The sequence below is a fragment of the Atractosteus spatula genome, chromosome 4, assembly GCF_055471065.1.
Source record: "Atractosteus spatula isolate fAtrSpa1 chromosome 4, fAtrSpa1.hap1, whole genome shotgun sequence".
In the NCBI taxonomy this organism is placed as follows: Eukaryota; Metazoa; Chordata; class Actinopteri; order Semionotiformes; family Lepisosteidae; genus Atractosteus; species Atractosteus spatula.
This window is the reverse complement of record NC_142709.1, coordinates 34,852,395-34,868,457: the sequence shown is the minus strand read 5'-3', so window position 1 is coordinate 34,868,457 and position 16,063 is coordinate 34,852,395. Positions and strand designations below refer to the sequence as shown.

Sequence of the window (16,063 nt, the reverse complement as noted above, 5' to 3'; positions counted from 1 at the left end):
GGAGGAGAAAATATCCTGCACTAGGATTAGCAGATACAGATTTATGTATCCATGTGCTTTGTGTTTATAGGCATCACGGCTGGCTTTAGTGTTGTTCCCATAATTGCTCTGATTTGAGGGTACAATGGCATCACTGCAGTTCACTGAACCATATTAATCAAGGATCACCCATCTAAGAATCCTAGCAATTGCTTATAATATAAAGTATATATATATAGGAACAAGTAATAGGTTTATTCCATGCTGAAAAAAAGAAGAAAGAGAACACAACGTTTCGGCCGTGTAGCCTTCTTCAGGTGTGACATCTCACACCTGAAGAAGGCTCCACGGCCGAAACGTTGTGTTCTCTTTCTTCTTTTTTTCAGCATGGAATAAACCTATTACTTGTTTCTTTGCAGCCTACGCATGCTGACGCAGCTACCCACCTGAACATATATATATATATGTGTGTCTGAAAAATAAACAACAATTTTAAACACATACTACTAATTCATTCCAAAATAATCCTGCTGTAAGGTTTGTGTGCCACCTAGAGGCTTAACTGTGAGTTTTTAAAACTGTCATAATTATTATATTATGCATTTTGACATAGTCGTCTGAAAATATTTTACAGCTAGTTGTTATGCGATGAAATAAGACATTCAAAACATCAAATGTAATTATCTAGATTGAAGACCTGGCAGTTTTTATTATTTTTAATTTAATGTGGTTTGTTCAAGTTGCAAGCTCTATGTTAAAAGTGGAAACCTGGGATGTGGGGTGTGTGACCCTATTCAGTTGTGTTGGGGGGAAGCACATGACATGTCATGTTCTTCTAGTCTTCATATTCTGATACATAAATTACTATTTTGATCAATTTAATCCTTCGTTAATACATCCACCCTAACTAACTCAAAACTCCAGCTCAAAACTCGATTTTCAGTACTTAGTAATTACTTAGTAATTTGGAGAGCAAGAGTTATTCATTCCGTTATCTAAAATGCCATATTGTTTCATGAAAAAGGTAGTTGTAGGTTTGGCTATAAAGAATTTATTACTCACTTTGGTTTCAGTGAATGAGATAAGTCCATTAGCTAGGGCTTTTTTGGAATCTTTGATCTCTTATTAATGGAGCTCGTATCTTTTGTAGTTTTTATTCTTATTAACCCTCATCATTATTATTGTATTTTTTATGTACGTAGCAGATTGTCAAATGATCCATGGCCAATTACAGTGTTTACAATTTTTTTCATTAAGGCCAAAAATGCAAACATGATTAGAAGTGAGTACAATAAATTCAGTGAAAAAATGTACAATAGGGCCAACATAACAATGTTGGAAACATAGTGCAACCCAGGTGAAATGCAGACTCCCTGTTGCTCTTTGTTTTGTGTTCACAGTGAATTAGTACAGCAAGCAGTAAATAGCATAACCTGACACAGGTGAGTCTTCAGGAGGCAGAGGGGGTTGAGCTGTCCTGTGGATAGCTATTTCTGTGCGAAGTTAACTCCAGCACTGAGTGGAGTGAGGGAGGACAACAGATGAGCTCTGGGTGTTAGGAGAAATGAGAGGCGTTACAGAAGGTCTGGTGGAAGAGGAGGATTTCACAGGGGGCAAAGGGAGAGATAATGAGGAACAGAGTGGTGGAGTCAGCAGTAGTTGGGAAAAAGAATCTTGAAACGTTAAGTGTTATTGATATCTTTTCTCTTATTTCTATCTCCAGAAGATACCAGTATAACATCATTATTGCCATATCAGGTCCAGTTGTTCTCTAATAATAATGACACATCTGAGTTGCGTCACCATTTAGACTGATGGCTTCCCTGCTTCAGTATTATCAACAGTCTTTGTGTAATGTGCTGGGATTTCTTTTGGATATTTGAGGATTTTCAAAGGTTTCAAAGGAGCTCTTTTGAAAACAGTTTTGGTTCTTTTTATTCCTTGTAAAACATGAACTGTGTAAGTCCCCCTCTCTTCCAAGATGAACTGCAAATTCCTTACCCTCCTGCATTTTATGGCACGAAAAAACAAAACAAAATAGAACTGAAACAGAACATAAAGGTCAGATATCCTGGAACAGTTTTTTTTTCTCAGCTGGGTCCAAGTTCTAGGTTTCTTGATATCTGAGATGCCACCTGTCTGTCACTGTGACTCTACCTCTCTGTTACTGATATCTGTGACTGCGATGCCAGCTCTCTGTTACTGATATCTGTCATTGCAATGCCAGCTCTCTCTTACTAATATCTGTCACTACAATGCAAGCTCACGTTTGTTGATGTCTTTCACTGTGATTCTAGAGCTCTGTTACTGATAACTGTCAATGTGATCCCAGCTTTGAGGCCCTACTTTTAATTTACAATGTTTTTTGAGTGTTATTCAGGTTTCCCTAATACTGTAAATGTTATTGACAACATTTTTTGGCTGTAAAATAATTTAAAAATAATATACACTTCCCAGAAACCTAAGGATGATTAAAGTAATGTATGAAAGTATAACATCTGCAGATTTAATGTTTAAAATATCTAATATGACTTTCATAGAAGAAGTTGTGATGTGAATGAACTATAGGAACACTCCAAAAAACGAGAAGTAAGGGTAATAGCATTTCTTTATTGGACACACTGTTGATAAATTCTGTCACTGTAAAAAAATAGAATATATACACATTGTGTTTAGGAAATATCTTAACTAAAGGCAAGAGTCATTGACAAAAAAGTGAGTCTGAAGAAGGGTTTCAATATTTAATTGTCAGAAGTTGGGTTGATATGGAGATTCCAACTTCACCAACAATCTGAACCAGGTGGAGCTCTTGGGTCTGTTGATTAGTTGCCCCTGGTTGCTAGGCTTTCTGGCACAACAAACAGAAATTCAGTATACACAATGGGTGTGGCTGTAATTGTCTAATGGGTGTAGCTGAAATTATGTCATGCTCCTGCTAGTGCCACTATGACAAACTCAGGATTTCCTGGGCTGAGTTTTTTTCTTATTTTTTAATAGACTGTTTTTAATATTTATTCTGATGCAAGATTTGTTATGTTGTCTTTTCTGTAGTTTTAATCTGTTAACTACTATAAAGAGTGCAATATTTATTTTTTTTAATTAACTTCTTTTTTAAATTTTTGTACCTGGAACATGTGGCACAACAGAACAACAGTTCCAAGTTCATTTGCTAAAAATCATTCAGCCTTTTTTGTCACAATTTATTTACTGTATGTAATGAGATTTTAAACATAACAATAAATGTGGATTATCTATCCTATAAACAAAAAATATTTAGTTGTTTTAGTATATTATCTGTTGTCATATTGTAACTACATATTCTTGTATGATTGGGTTCCTAGTTTTAAACTTTTCCAGTGGAAATAGTTTTGAAGACAATATCACATGAAACTCAGGAAACTATCTCAATTGTCAAAGTATATTTCTGATTTCATTTTTGGATTTGAGCAGTTGTCTAAACAACTGTTGGCACCTACTCCCAATTCTCCCATTAATTCATTTACAAATATACTATGAAATTAATATTAATGAGTTTTAGATATTTTTTTTTACTTTGAAACCACATCTCCTTAGGAACAGGTCAAAGTTTAGTCCATGATGAAAAGAAAAGAGACACAACATTTCATCTGTGGAGCCTTCTTCAGGTGTCAACCAGAAGAAGAAGGCTCCACAGCTGAAATTATGCGCCTCTTCTCTTTTCAGCATGGGATAAACCTTTATTTGTTTCTTCGCAGCCTACGCATGCTGACGCAGCCACCTACATGGACAGCTCCTTAGTTTTCATATACCGATAGTTTTAGATATTTTTGGAATTGGATTAGAGTGATGCATCTATTGTCAGTGTCCGACACAATGTATTTATACAATTACACAATAATTATACAATTTACAATCCAGCTTGTTCAGTAGAGAATAAATATGATGGGATCATGAAAACCTAAAACATCTATAAAAATGAACCATAAACCATCTACAGTTCTCTTGAAGAAACAAGACATGAAATTTTTCCAGAGTATTTGAATCATCATATAGGAAAAATCCGGGCTGGGCTTTCTTGGTCCTTTGAGAAAAGCCTTGCTATGTGGCTTTCTGTGTACCACAGAGGAATTAAAAGTTTGACAGTATTTTGTTTCTCAGACATTTTCTGTTCAGCTTTTTGTGTCTGCTCTGTGTAAGTTCCGCTTTACTGGTGTCCTGGAATATGAAGACTGCTGAATAATACAATTTTGAAGGTATGACAGGCCTCCTGCCTGTCCATTTCTGTCTTTTGAGAAGAATAAACCATTGTTGATTGTTTGGTTATTCATGTATGTTGCCTTGGTCAAGAAAAAAAAGTTTGGGAAGTTCCTCTGTTTCTGCTAGTGCCTGTTCTCAGGGCAGAGAGAAATTACCAATTTAATTGGTCATGAACTTTTTAATGAAGAAACAAATAAACACTTGACTATTTTGGTAGATTTCCGCCTCTATCTGTTGATTTAAGTTTGGATTTATTAGTCCCACAAAAACAGACACTTTTAAATTAGTGTCCTTCCAGACAACAATTTTAGTTTCATCTTCTGTGGAATGCAAATCAAATTATCAAAATAATTTACGCTATAAAACAATGATACCGTAAGCAGTCTACATTAAAACATGATTACAATACAGAATGTACTGTGTTCAGATTTGTATTGCTAAATATTTTAAGCAACTGTTTAAAAAAGGATATAGATCTGTGTGGATAAATTAATTGCAATCAGGAGATTAAATCCTACTAACCAAAAGAATTACTCTAGCTAAAACTGAGGTTTCTCTTCTGAAGGGAACAACCACACAAATTTTGTCTTGCAGGAAGTATGAACCTATTTTTGCATTTCTTTAATGAAGATATGAGCAATTTCTTTTAAATCATATGCTTTAGAAGCGTAAAAGGCTGAGGCTAGGCACATGAGTGAGTTGAGTGAATATTCAGATTTTGAGCAGGGAAACTTTTAATATCGCTCATTTGGGACTTCCCTGACCTTTTGAAAATAGAAAACAAAACCTAGCACACAGCCATTTATGAGACAAAGTTTTGATGACACTGCAAACCATCTTTTTCAGAATCTGGGAACTTCTAAGCTATACTTAACATTAAAAAACATTGTGATATGCTACCTTGTAAACACATGAAAAAATACCTTTGTGTTTAAAGGTCAAATATCTACCCTATGAAAGAAGGAATATTTATTCTTACACATTAGTGTCTACATGTTTGTAAAATCTTTATTTCTAGGTTATTTAATGTTGTTTTACTTTAGCTTGTTCGGGACGACCTTTTTGTTATTAAGTGACCATTATAAATATTAATTGGAAGTTAAGAAGATAGGTTTTAATCATGATTTTTAAAGGGGATGAGAATTGTCTTTTCAAAACCTTTGCTCTCTTCTGCTCTGAGCTCTTTGGAGCCTTGGAAGATGGTTTCTGAAGCTGCAGATTAGTTAGGAACATCTTGGGTCAACACAACAACAGAAAGGCTTCTACCAGCACAGTTAAAAGAAACGTGCCTCTTGAATGAGGATCTACACAAGAGAAGACTGTTTGATGTAGAGGAATGGTACTGTCTAACACAACTGCTAGCCACCACTTGAAGCATCCATCCATTTTCCAACTGCTTTATTATCAAGGGGGGGATCTGGAGCCTACTACAGCAAGCAACAGGTGCAAAACAAGATACACCTCAGATGGGACACCAGTCCATTGCAGGGAGCACACTTTTCAAGATAGAGCTGCATCATGTTGTAAGAATTAATGAACACACTTAGTCTTAGTCTCAGTTCCCCCGTATGGTATGTACAGTATGTTATGTATGCAGATACCTGCATTGGCTCTTTTTTCACCATATCCACGTTATTTCTATATTGGCATCCATTTACAGGTTAGCAAGTTGGTCAATAGTTTATCTTCCTGTGCCTAAGGCAAGGATCTTTAGAATAGATGTTACTTTTTGGTGACAAAACCTTTCCTGAAACTGCTTTTTTTCATAGAAAGGCAGGGCAGAAATATCTCCATTACATTCTGGAGCAGTTGTTCACTTATTAAGGCGGTAAACTGTAAAACTCCCTCACATAACACTGAAAGTGTCTTTTTTTTCTAGCAGTGACTTTCTTTCTCTTAAATGCTCACTCTGTTCGTAGTGTTCTTTCCCTTTCTGCGCTCTGTCATCCCTCCCAATAAACCACTTGGGAAATCCCAGTTTCACCTCTGTCTCCTCAATCCAAACCACAGAGGTCTGAACACAACACTCTACACTGATTTTCTGTAATCAGAAATCAGGAAGGTGTTGCTCAGCTACAGAGTCCTGGAGAACAGAGTTTAGTTCACATGACCTATTATTTTGAAACTAAGTACTGTAATGCTTAATTTCCTGGAGTTTACATAACTCTGACTTGATAAGGGTTCTTGCCAGGGTTCTGGTGCCATCTACATTATTAATTATAAGGGTCTGAATCTCCTGACTTACTTCCTAGCTTAACAGATTCAGATTTTAATCAATATTTTTTTCTTGCTGTTGTCACCCATAAAAATAAAGTCCACCATTCTGTTCCCTAGACAGAATCCACTCTGTGTCTCTTGTAAGCTCACTTCTGGAACGAATATCAAGATTGTGGGTTAGTGTTTGTTAGTGTTTTGATGGCATGTCTCAAGCTCTTTCTTCCATACCTGTTCTGCTACCTGTTCACATCACAGATTCATCCATATTGTAAAGATTTTGTAGGATTCAATTAATCATACTACATGTAATGTGCAGAGTTAGAGTGCTGCACTGCTGGTACCTCTCTGCACCCAATAGACCAAGCAACATAGCTTCCTGAACAAAAGCCTTGGTCCTTTTAAAATATCAAAGCATAATTTAGAATTAATAAATATCTGTTTCTTGTCAGTCCTTAAATATCTGCTTAATATCTGCTAACTTCATTGTGACAGAATACAGAGGTGGAAGTGTCAACTGAGCAGACAAAAGAAATCAAGCACATCATTTTGATACATGTCAATACATACCACTTTTAGACATACAACATTTCCCTGCATGTGTTGACATCCATTTGTGCACTGTGGGTAATGGATGGCAGTTTTGCTGGAATTATAAAAATGTTTTCTCTTTGTGCCACATTTTTTTTTTGTTTTTACTGGATGAAAAAACCTCCAGAAGAAATCATCATCATTGTGCGTTTGTATCACTTTTAGGATAACTGTAAAAATATACATGTCTTAGAGTCAGCTGTAAGATGAAAATTCACAAACCCCGGCTGCAAACTAATAAAAATCATTTGAGCAAAGCAAGCAGTAATATGGTGAGAAATATGTATTATATGCAGGGAAGAGTTTTGACAGCATGTTCAGAGAGTGCTCTCTATAAAGGATCTAGAGACATGCATGTGCTTGTGTGTTGTATATTATATTGCGATCAAATTTTGTTTTGTTTTCAAAGCATTTAAACTGCATCGGGTGGCATCGTGTCCATGGCAACTCTTGTGCCCTAGGTTTGCTTCTGAAATTGGGCGTCTTCTATGTGGAGAGTCTCTAAATTGTTGTTCTTGTTTTCACACGTGCTTGTTAAATATATTTGTGTTAACTAATTGTTTTGTATTACTTTATCCAAAGCTATGTGCAACATACATGAGGAAACCATCACTGGAATCATCGGCCGACCAGTGATCATCCCCTGTGTTTACAAGACAGAAAAGCCCATTGACTTGAAGGAAATGAGGGTCTATTGGCAAGTGGAAAAGAAGGACAAAACAGTCCATGTGTTCAATAAAGGACAAGAGGAGATGCAACATGTTACTGAAGAATATAGAAATAGAACAAGCTTCTTCCTGAAGGAATTAAGGCAGGGAAATATTTCTGTACAGCTATCTCCTGTCAAACCAACAGATGATGAAGTGTATATTGCACTCACTCAGGAGAAAGGCAACATGAATAGGTTATGCAAAATTAAAGTTCGTGTTGCAGGTAAGTTATTTTAATGCGCCAAAATGACATAAACTAAAACTAAAACATTTGAAAACAACAATCAGTGTGCAGTACTTAATTATGAGAGGACAGAGTGAATTGGGCTTGACAGCTCTGACTGAGTGATCCTGCAGAGTTGTTAGAAATCAGGGGTGTCAACATTAATGTAAACTTACAGTATACATTTAACTGCATTTTGAAATATTCCAAATTGAAATATATGGAAGTCATATTGAAATGCATTTTAAATTGTTATAAAACAGTTGATAATCAGCCCAAAACACACCTGTTATGTTTGGGCTATTGTGTATTTCAGTAGACTTTTTATATGCTTATGTCCACTACAACAGTCCTCCGAGATTACTATTTGACTTCATTGATATGTTCATTATTTATTATTATTATTATTATTATTATTATTATTATTATTATTATTAATAGTTAGTGGTTGGGGACGTTTCTTAGACACCTATTTGGAAAGATGACTAGTTCCTGCTCAGGAGTGCCAGTGGCCTTCTCAGAGTCTCTCAAGATATTTGTCCTTGCCTCTCACTCTGTCTAATCCACCACTTCTCACTGTGGGCTCCCTCTGCTCCTCTGACTGCACCTTCCCCTACTCTCCTTACTCCCGACTGCCTGTAGGCTTTAATTAAATTAATAATACTAATTATGATTATTTTCCTCTGTAGGAAGCTTCAGTGTACCAGCCTTAAACGTAAAGACCTGCACACAAGAAGAGGAAATAAAGTTAGTGTGCACTTCCCAGGGAGGGTATCCCCAGCCCTCTGTCAACTGGACCATTCACAGCCAAGGAGCCGTGCTACAGCCAGAGAAAACTGAGACTCAGTTCATTCAAGACCCAGAGAGCAGCTTGCTGTCGGTTATCAGCACTGTGACTATCAATAGAACAAAAGCAAATAATATGACGGCCAGCTGCTCCATTATCAATGAAATCCTGGAAGAGAACAAGACCTCTCCTTCCAAAACATGTGATGACCCCAGAAAGGATACACGGGGTGAGAAGAAAACTTTGTGCCCATCTGTGTTCAAATGCTCTTTCTTTTTCATTTACTTTTGTCCATTCTCCCCTAACTCATGTTCCTGTTTTTTAATTCAGAAAATTCATTCAAAAATACAAGATTTGTATAAATAGTATTGTAATTTTAATATATTAGACATGTTTAGAAAAAATAGCAGAACTGAAACTGGATGTAATACTCTAATTGGATGACATTATGATTTTTTTTTATTACTTTATTTTAGAGACGCCCCCTGAGGATTCCTCACATTCCAAAATCTGGATAAGTCTGCCTGTGATTCTTTCATTTATAGTTCTTGGATTGATAGGCAGCAGAAAATACTTCAGTAAACGTAAGTGATGGACTTTCCTGTTTGAATGTATCTGAATGATGACAGAGAAACTGATGGAGATGTTCATTAACGTTTAAAAAGGAGACAATACAAAAATGTGTGATGTTTTAGGGGATTATAACTTCTTTACACTTTAATTGTGAAACACTAGGGTTGTCTAAGAGTTTCAATGCCTTAAGTAACGGCCTTTACAAAAATAAACTATAGATGACATATAGGCCTCTTAAGAGAACTGGAATATACCTATAGGTTATTGTTGAGGGTGGTTTTATGATTATATAAACAAAAATGAATTCTAATAATTCTTATCAAACCTTTTGGTAATTAGGAGACTAGGATGCTTAGATATGAGCCATACTGTATATAATAACAGCATTATAACACCTTCCAAAAGATTAGAGAATAGTATGTCTATTAGGAATGACCCACCCTCTTCAAATTAAAGACTCTGGGAAAGGCCCAGCACTTAGTATGTATCATATTTCTTGAAGTCTGTAAAGTCCACTCCATAAATGTAGATCTGTATTTTGGAAAAGGTCGTACTAACCCATACAGTTAGTAAACAGTTAGCATGTTAGTGCATGAGACAATTCAGACAACATCACGGGTTTACAGGCAGGGATAAGTAACTGAAAGAAGTAGAGTCCATAATAGGGCGTTCAAGCTTTCAAACCACAGTGATGGAAGAAAAATAGATAAATACTTTATTGTCCACTACTATGGAAATGTATCTTTGGCTTCTACAAAACACACAAGCAAAACATAAAAGTCACGTAAAATCACATAAAGTAAATGAAATCACAACAACACTATGTAATACTTAAATGAATAGGTAGTGGGGGTAGATGTTTACATCCATTCATTGTGCAGTTTAATTGCACAGGGGACAAAGGGGCTGCTATTTCCTGCTGAGCTGGGGCTGCTATTTCCCAATTATTTTTCTTGCCATTTTCACAATCCTGGACAGTTTGGTTTTGCTTTTCAACCCCAGGTTTCCATACCAAACTGTCTTAAATGCAGGATGCTCTCAACAAAGCTCATATATGCCATCTCTAGGACAGAGATGTGTCCTATGTGATTGTTGAAATGTGATTCCATATTTTGCATAATTACCACTGAATTATTCCATATCTTCATGGACGTACAGTATGTGAATATCTACAAAAATCAATGACACTGCATTTTACAGGAATCTATGTTCTGGTCTCTTTAATATTCTGCTACAGTATCTCAGTAAAAGATTTATTAAAAAAATACCTTGAATGTACATTCATATTTAAGAATATTCATTTTTAGAACAATACCAGTTCAATTTTTTGGCAGAAGGCTGTGAGTTTTATGTTAATGTCAGCCTTTTCTGTGGCTGGACATTGGTTTTCTCATTCAGACTGTAAGAGCCTGCCACCAGGAGCAATGAGAGACAAACAGACATGAGAGACAGGTCTCTGTGTGCCACAGAGCTATGGCAACACCTCCATCAGGAACACAAGCCACCACACACACTGTGAAATCGCTGGCACACTTCTCAGTGCTCTGTGCCCTTACGCTGTGCTGATAGCATAATCACTACAGCACTTTCAGTTCATTATTGACTGAATGGCCATTGCCGAGTTGAGTTGTACCATGATGCTCACCTAAAACATCAATGGGCTGGACACATACAGGGACACAAATGAATCAGTGAAGCATTTGTAGTTGATTCAAAGAGTGAAGAATAGTCCTTAAAAGGACAAGATGCAAATACCTTTGCAGAAACAAAATGAAGTTCATGTATTCATCATCATGAATTAAATCATTGGCCGGACATCTTTTTCTTGATTATGTCCACAACCAAACGAAAACAAACCAAATAACCACAAATAAAACTGAAAGCACCAAAAGCATGATTTTACCCAAGTACAGTATATATCAATAAATGCCTGAAGTAATTTATGATGATGGAATTAATGCATTTTAATTGTATTCAATTTTCTTTTTCAATATATTTCACTATAGTACGCATTTTATTTTTTAATAATGCTCAGGTGGTCCAAACTGCACTTTACCAATATTTTTATTCTTAGGTGCTGCCTTCAAAAGATATTAATCTTAGATGGGGAAGCAGGCATTAGGATATATAAAAAGTTAATTTACAACTTCATCCTCTCACTGTTATTTACTTTTCTTTTCTAGAAAACATTTTTCAGTGCCTCAGAAAATCAAATGATATGAATCCTGATGAAGGTATAGATTTTCATTTTTAAAATGATTACCTCAAATATGTTGCTTTGGTATTTTTGTGTATTTTTTAGTGGAAATCCATAGGCCATTTGCCATCCCAGAACACTAAAAAAGGATAACCCCTGCAAAATCTTGGAGCAGAAAACTATCAGCCAGTGACAGTTTTTATCTGTAGTATTTTACTGTAGCCACAACTGTAGATTTATCCAATCCCATTGGATATGTGGTGTGGCATTGCTTTTTACATGACATCTGGGTGTCATCAGTGAGGTCTGTGATATAACTTGGAAAGGCTACTTCACCTGTATTTGGTGTTATCGCAATGCACTGCTCTGTGTTGAAAGTGCCTGAACATCTGAACATGTATCTCTGACTTCAGAGATTTGTGGTGCAGAGAGTGAAGTTAGTTTGAAAGTTGTTCTCTCACAGGTCTTCCTGTTCTCTGTGGAGGCGGGTGCCAGTTATCCCCTTCTGAATTTTTACCAGCCTTGGTGGGCTTCAACATCCAGAAATCAAACAGCTGACCTCTGGACTTGGCTGACTTACTGCCAAGCAGGAGAGTCCCTTCCATCATAAAAACATGTTAATGAGCGTTTCTGTCACTGGTGATTGATTCATTATGGGGTGTACATTTTTAGTGAATATTATTTAACTCCAGAATGTAATATTTTGCAAAAAAGTGTACAAACACAGTACTTCTTTAATCCCAAAACTATATTTATAAGAATATATCAGATTAATTAATTTTAATTTGATCATTTTCCCTCCCCATTTAGAGTCTGGCCTCCCGCTTAACCACACATCTCAGCATTTAATGAAGACACCGCCTAATCAGGTAGGTTTCTTACTAGATTTCATGTGAAATATATGGGAACCATTTAGGGTTCTTGTATTGTAGTTGATATTAAACCAACCCTAACACTTTAGCACTTTCAGGCTTTCAGTATTTTGTTTCACAGTGACATACTTCCATTATAAATGTAAGAAGTCAATGCCTGTTCAATTTAGAAAAACAAAACAATTGCCTTCTTGGTGTATTTTTTATCCTTATGATTATTTAAAATATCATAGATATGACTTTTGCACACTATGTGCATCTCATTCATCTAAAAACAATGCTGTTCTGATGTTTTGAGAAAAGTAATAAAAGCTGATAAAAAATAATGTGCAAACATACCACATCCTCACATCACATAGTGTAACCATGTCAGTTGTGCATTGGAGCAATAATAAAATGCAAACTGTGTTACAGTGACTGTGATGTTCAGTGAAAACTTAGTACATCGAGGTGAGAGCTTAACTGTTAAAGCCACTTTAAACTTACAGTTTTAGTAAACATCTCTTGATGAATCATTTTTGGACTGGTTCCACCTGCTAAGTTGGATGAATGAAGTCAAACAATTATTGAATCTCAGATTCCTAAAGGGCATATTTAATATTATTTAATATTACCTTCCTTGGCCTGCCTTGTTACAGCAGTGGCCTACCTGTCTCACCCCAAATCCCTGTAGTGCAAGTAAAATTATTTAAATTTCAATTTATTTCTTTACTGTTTTTTAGTCAGTCTTACAGAAAGAATTGCCTAATTAAATATATACTGTATATACTGTAATCAGCAAAAATGAGATACCCACTGTTTATAGTCCATTTTCACAAATTATTAAGGTTACAAGCTCTCGTAAATGTCAGGTGTTAAGTAGCTAATGTAAATTAACTTGTTATTTTCGAATTATTGGCTTGTGGGGATTGTAAAATCATATTACTGTATTTTGCTCTTTCCTTTGTCCAATATTCATTTCTTGAAAACCTGAAATGTAAAAAAAAACATTGTGATCAGGAATTTTATCTGTTTATCAGAGGCAATGGGAGGCAATGAAAGTCACAGATATACTGTAATTTATATTATATAATTACATTATAATTAATGTATTATAATGTATATTTATAATGTCATACATCATAAATAATGTATTAACAGGGCGGAGCAGTGGCTCTGTGGCTAAGGATCTGCGCCTGTAGCTGGAAGGTTGCCAGTTCAAATCCTGCAGCTGGCAGAGAAATCCTACTCTGTTGGGCTCCTGAGCAATGCCCTTAACCCCAACTACTCCAGGGGTGCCGTACAATGGCAGACCCTGTGCTCTGACCCCAAGCTTCTCTCCCTGTCTGTGTGTCTCATGGAGAGCAAGCTGGGGTATGTGAAAGGGTTAGGGTTAATAATTAATTATTTATTAAAGGGTTAATAAAGTGATGTTAATTTCCATTTATTATTTTATAATTTCTGTAGTTAACACAGAGCACCTGTTTTAAAGGCGTGACATTAAATAGAACAGCACAATAAATTACCTACAAAAGAAGATGTCATACATGAGATTTTATGAAAAAATAAGAGGATATTTGACTCTTTTGAACTGTGGTACTAGTAGCTATGTGATCTGGGGAATTCGTCCAAGTTTTTCTTAAAAATGTGAAGAAATCAGCTTCAGCAACATGGCTGGTGATTGTTCCATGTACCTACCTATGTCTGAAGCAGTGCTTTCTATTCTTTGTAACAGCATTGCATGTTAATTTACGTTTGTGCTCCCGGGTTCTAGTTCCATGCTGAATAAGTTCCTTTGGTTAACTTTGATATGATAAGGCTTTTTTATATCCTTTGAAACTTAAGAGGGTGCATTCTTTTGGACTGTCGGCATATTACATGCATTTTAGATAATGGTAGCAATATTCTTTAAGCACCATGGTGACTAGAATTCTACACAATATTGTACAGTAAGTAAGACTTCCTTTTAAATTAAGTTCAACACATTTGAGTACGTAGACACATCAAACAGGCAGTGGTGTGGAATGGAAATACATCATTGCAGGGCTGTCTCTTAATCTGTGGAAGAAGTGATTGGTAGATTCTGCTAAGGCAAATAGAGAATGGAGAGAGCTGATATGAAGGCAGCAGACAAAACAGAGATAATGCATACTTTACTGATATCAAATAAAAACAAAAACCATTTTGAGCGTTAGGTATTGATTTTTTCCTTTTTTTTCTTTTCTTAATTCCACAGAAACAATCACCTCCAACACTAATAGCCTCTGAAGAGCACCCTTGGATGAAAGAGAACACAGAAGAAGAAAGGAAAACCTAACCCTTAACTCTTGATGGTGAAAATGAGGGACAGCTGTGCTGAGGAAAAAAACCACATTGGATATGCAAGCTCAGACTGTGCAGTGTTTCTCGAGGGGTTAATCTGGAAACTGAACAAAAAAGCTGAAGTGAACAACTGGATAATGTTTTTGTTTGTTGCAGACAAATGTTGTTCTTTTTATATATATGGCACTCCTTCAAATCCTTGACATGGAGCAACATTTGGCTTGCAATCAAAACTGTTGTTTCCTCCATTGAAAAAAAAACATCAGATTGAGTTTTCAAGAGACTTTCACGGTGCTCTGCACAGTTGCACAGTTTCAGTGGTGAGTGGAGGAGATTGGAATTTCTGTTCTCATAGGTTCTACTGGAATGTGGATTGCCAGGAGAAACAAAACAATGGACAGCTGAGAGAGTTGAGTACTGTCTTTAAATCTTGTAGAGGACCAGGTGCAACAAGTCTCGACTGTTACCCTTTTGATGTGGAATAATGTTGAAGGGAAGGTCTGCTTTTTCTTCTTTGAAGAAATCTAATACTAATATGAAAACTGAAGAAAGAACCTCACCTCAGGGTGACAGAATGACTGATTTAGTGAGAAAAGAAGAACTACACGGCAACAGAAAGGTTATGGGAAAGCTTTGGTTATTTCACTGGATAGAATTCTGGATTGGAAAACCCCAAGGGCCTGGCGGGGTAATTTCCAATGCCGGAATGATACAGCAACAAAGACTTTTCAAAATTTGTACTTCTAGTCAACAGACACCTATGTGGGGCAGGCTATATACTTAGGATGCCAATTAAACATGAAGTGTGTGGCAGATTATAATGTGTTTAATGTGCCAGTTTTCCGGCAGGTCAAATAAGACATTGAAAACATACACTTAACTCTAAGAACCCTTCTTAGTAATTAATATTGAAACATTTATATTTTTTCTATTTTTATTGCTCTAATTTATTTTGTGTATGTGTTAGCTACACGTAAACAAATGCATTAACAAGTGAAATAAGATTGTCATCAAAATGAGCAAAACTCTTGGTGTAATTTATCTAGTCTAATAAACTGACTGCAAGGGAGCATGGAACTGTGGAATATGTTTCTTGCTGTTGCACTTGTCTACTGTCCTTTGGTATTCTGTGTTGTGCTCATCCTGATGGCTGTCTCTTTCTATTATGTGTTTGCTTTTTTGGGGCATATTGTGTGCAGTTTTAATGTCTGTTCCAGTTTCAAAGGAATCTCTTTAATTTATCTGTGAGAAAGGGTTGAGTTCTTACATGAGTGTGCATGTAAGGAGCAGCAATATCAAAGATATAAGCTAACCTCTCATTGATAGATATAACCTCTCATATAAGACAGAAATTTCCTTTTAAAAACCAAAAGAAATTCA

General features: G+C 36.0%; 1 protein-coding gene across 3 annotated transcripts in view; it reads left to right on the top strand.

Moving 5' to 3' along the window:
* Window positions 1–16,063, top strand: part of LOC148836286 (butyrophilin-like protein 10) — a 19,860-nt gene extending 3,797 nt beyond the window's left edge. For 2 of the 3 annotated variants that reach the window (XM_088914528.1, XM_088914529.1), the window contains 6 exons: window positions 7,603–7,953; window positions 8,643–8,969; window positions 9,217–9,324; window positions 11,497–11,547; window positions 12,321–12,379; window positions 14,598–16,063. In XM_088914528.1, coding sequence (XP_088770654.1) covers window positions 7,603–7,953; window positions 8,643–8,969; window positions 9,217–9,324; window positions 11,497–11,547; window positions 12,321–12,379; window positions 14,598–14,678 — 977 coding nt within the window. In that variant the 3' untranslated portion in view covers window positions 14,679–16,063. Of the gene's footprint in view, window positions 1–7,602; window positions 7,954–8,642; window positions 8,970–9,216; window positions 9,325–11,496; window positions 11,732–12,320; window positions 12,380–14,597 lie in introns of those variants that run through there. The other variant, XM_088914530.1, reaches the window with a different exon arrangement.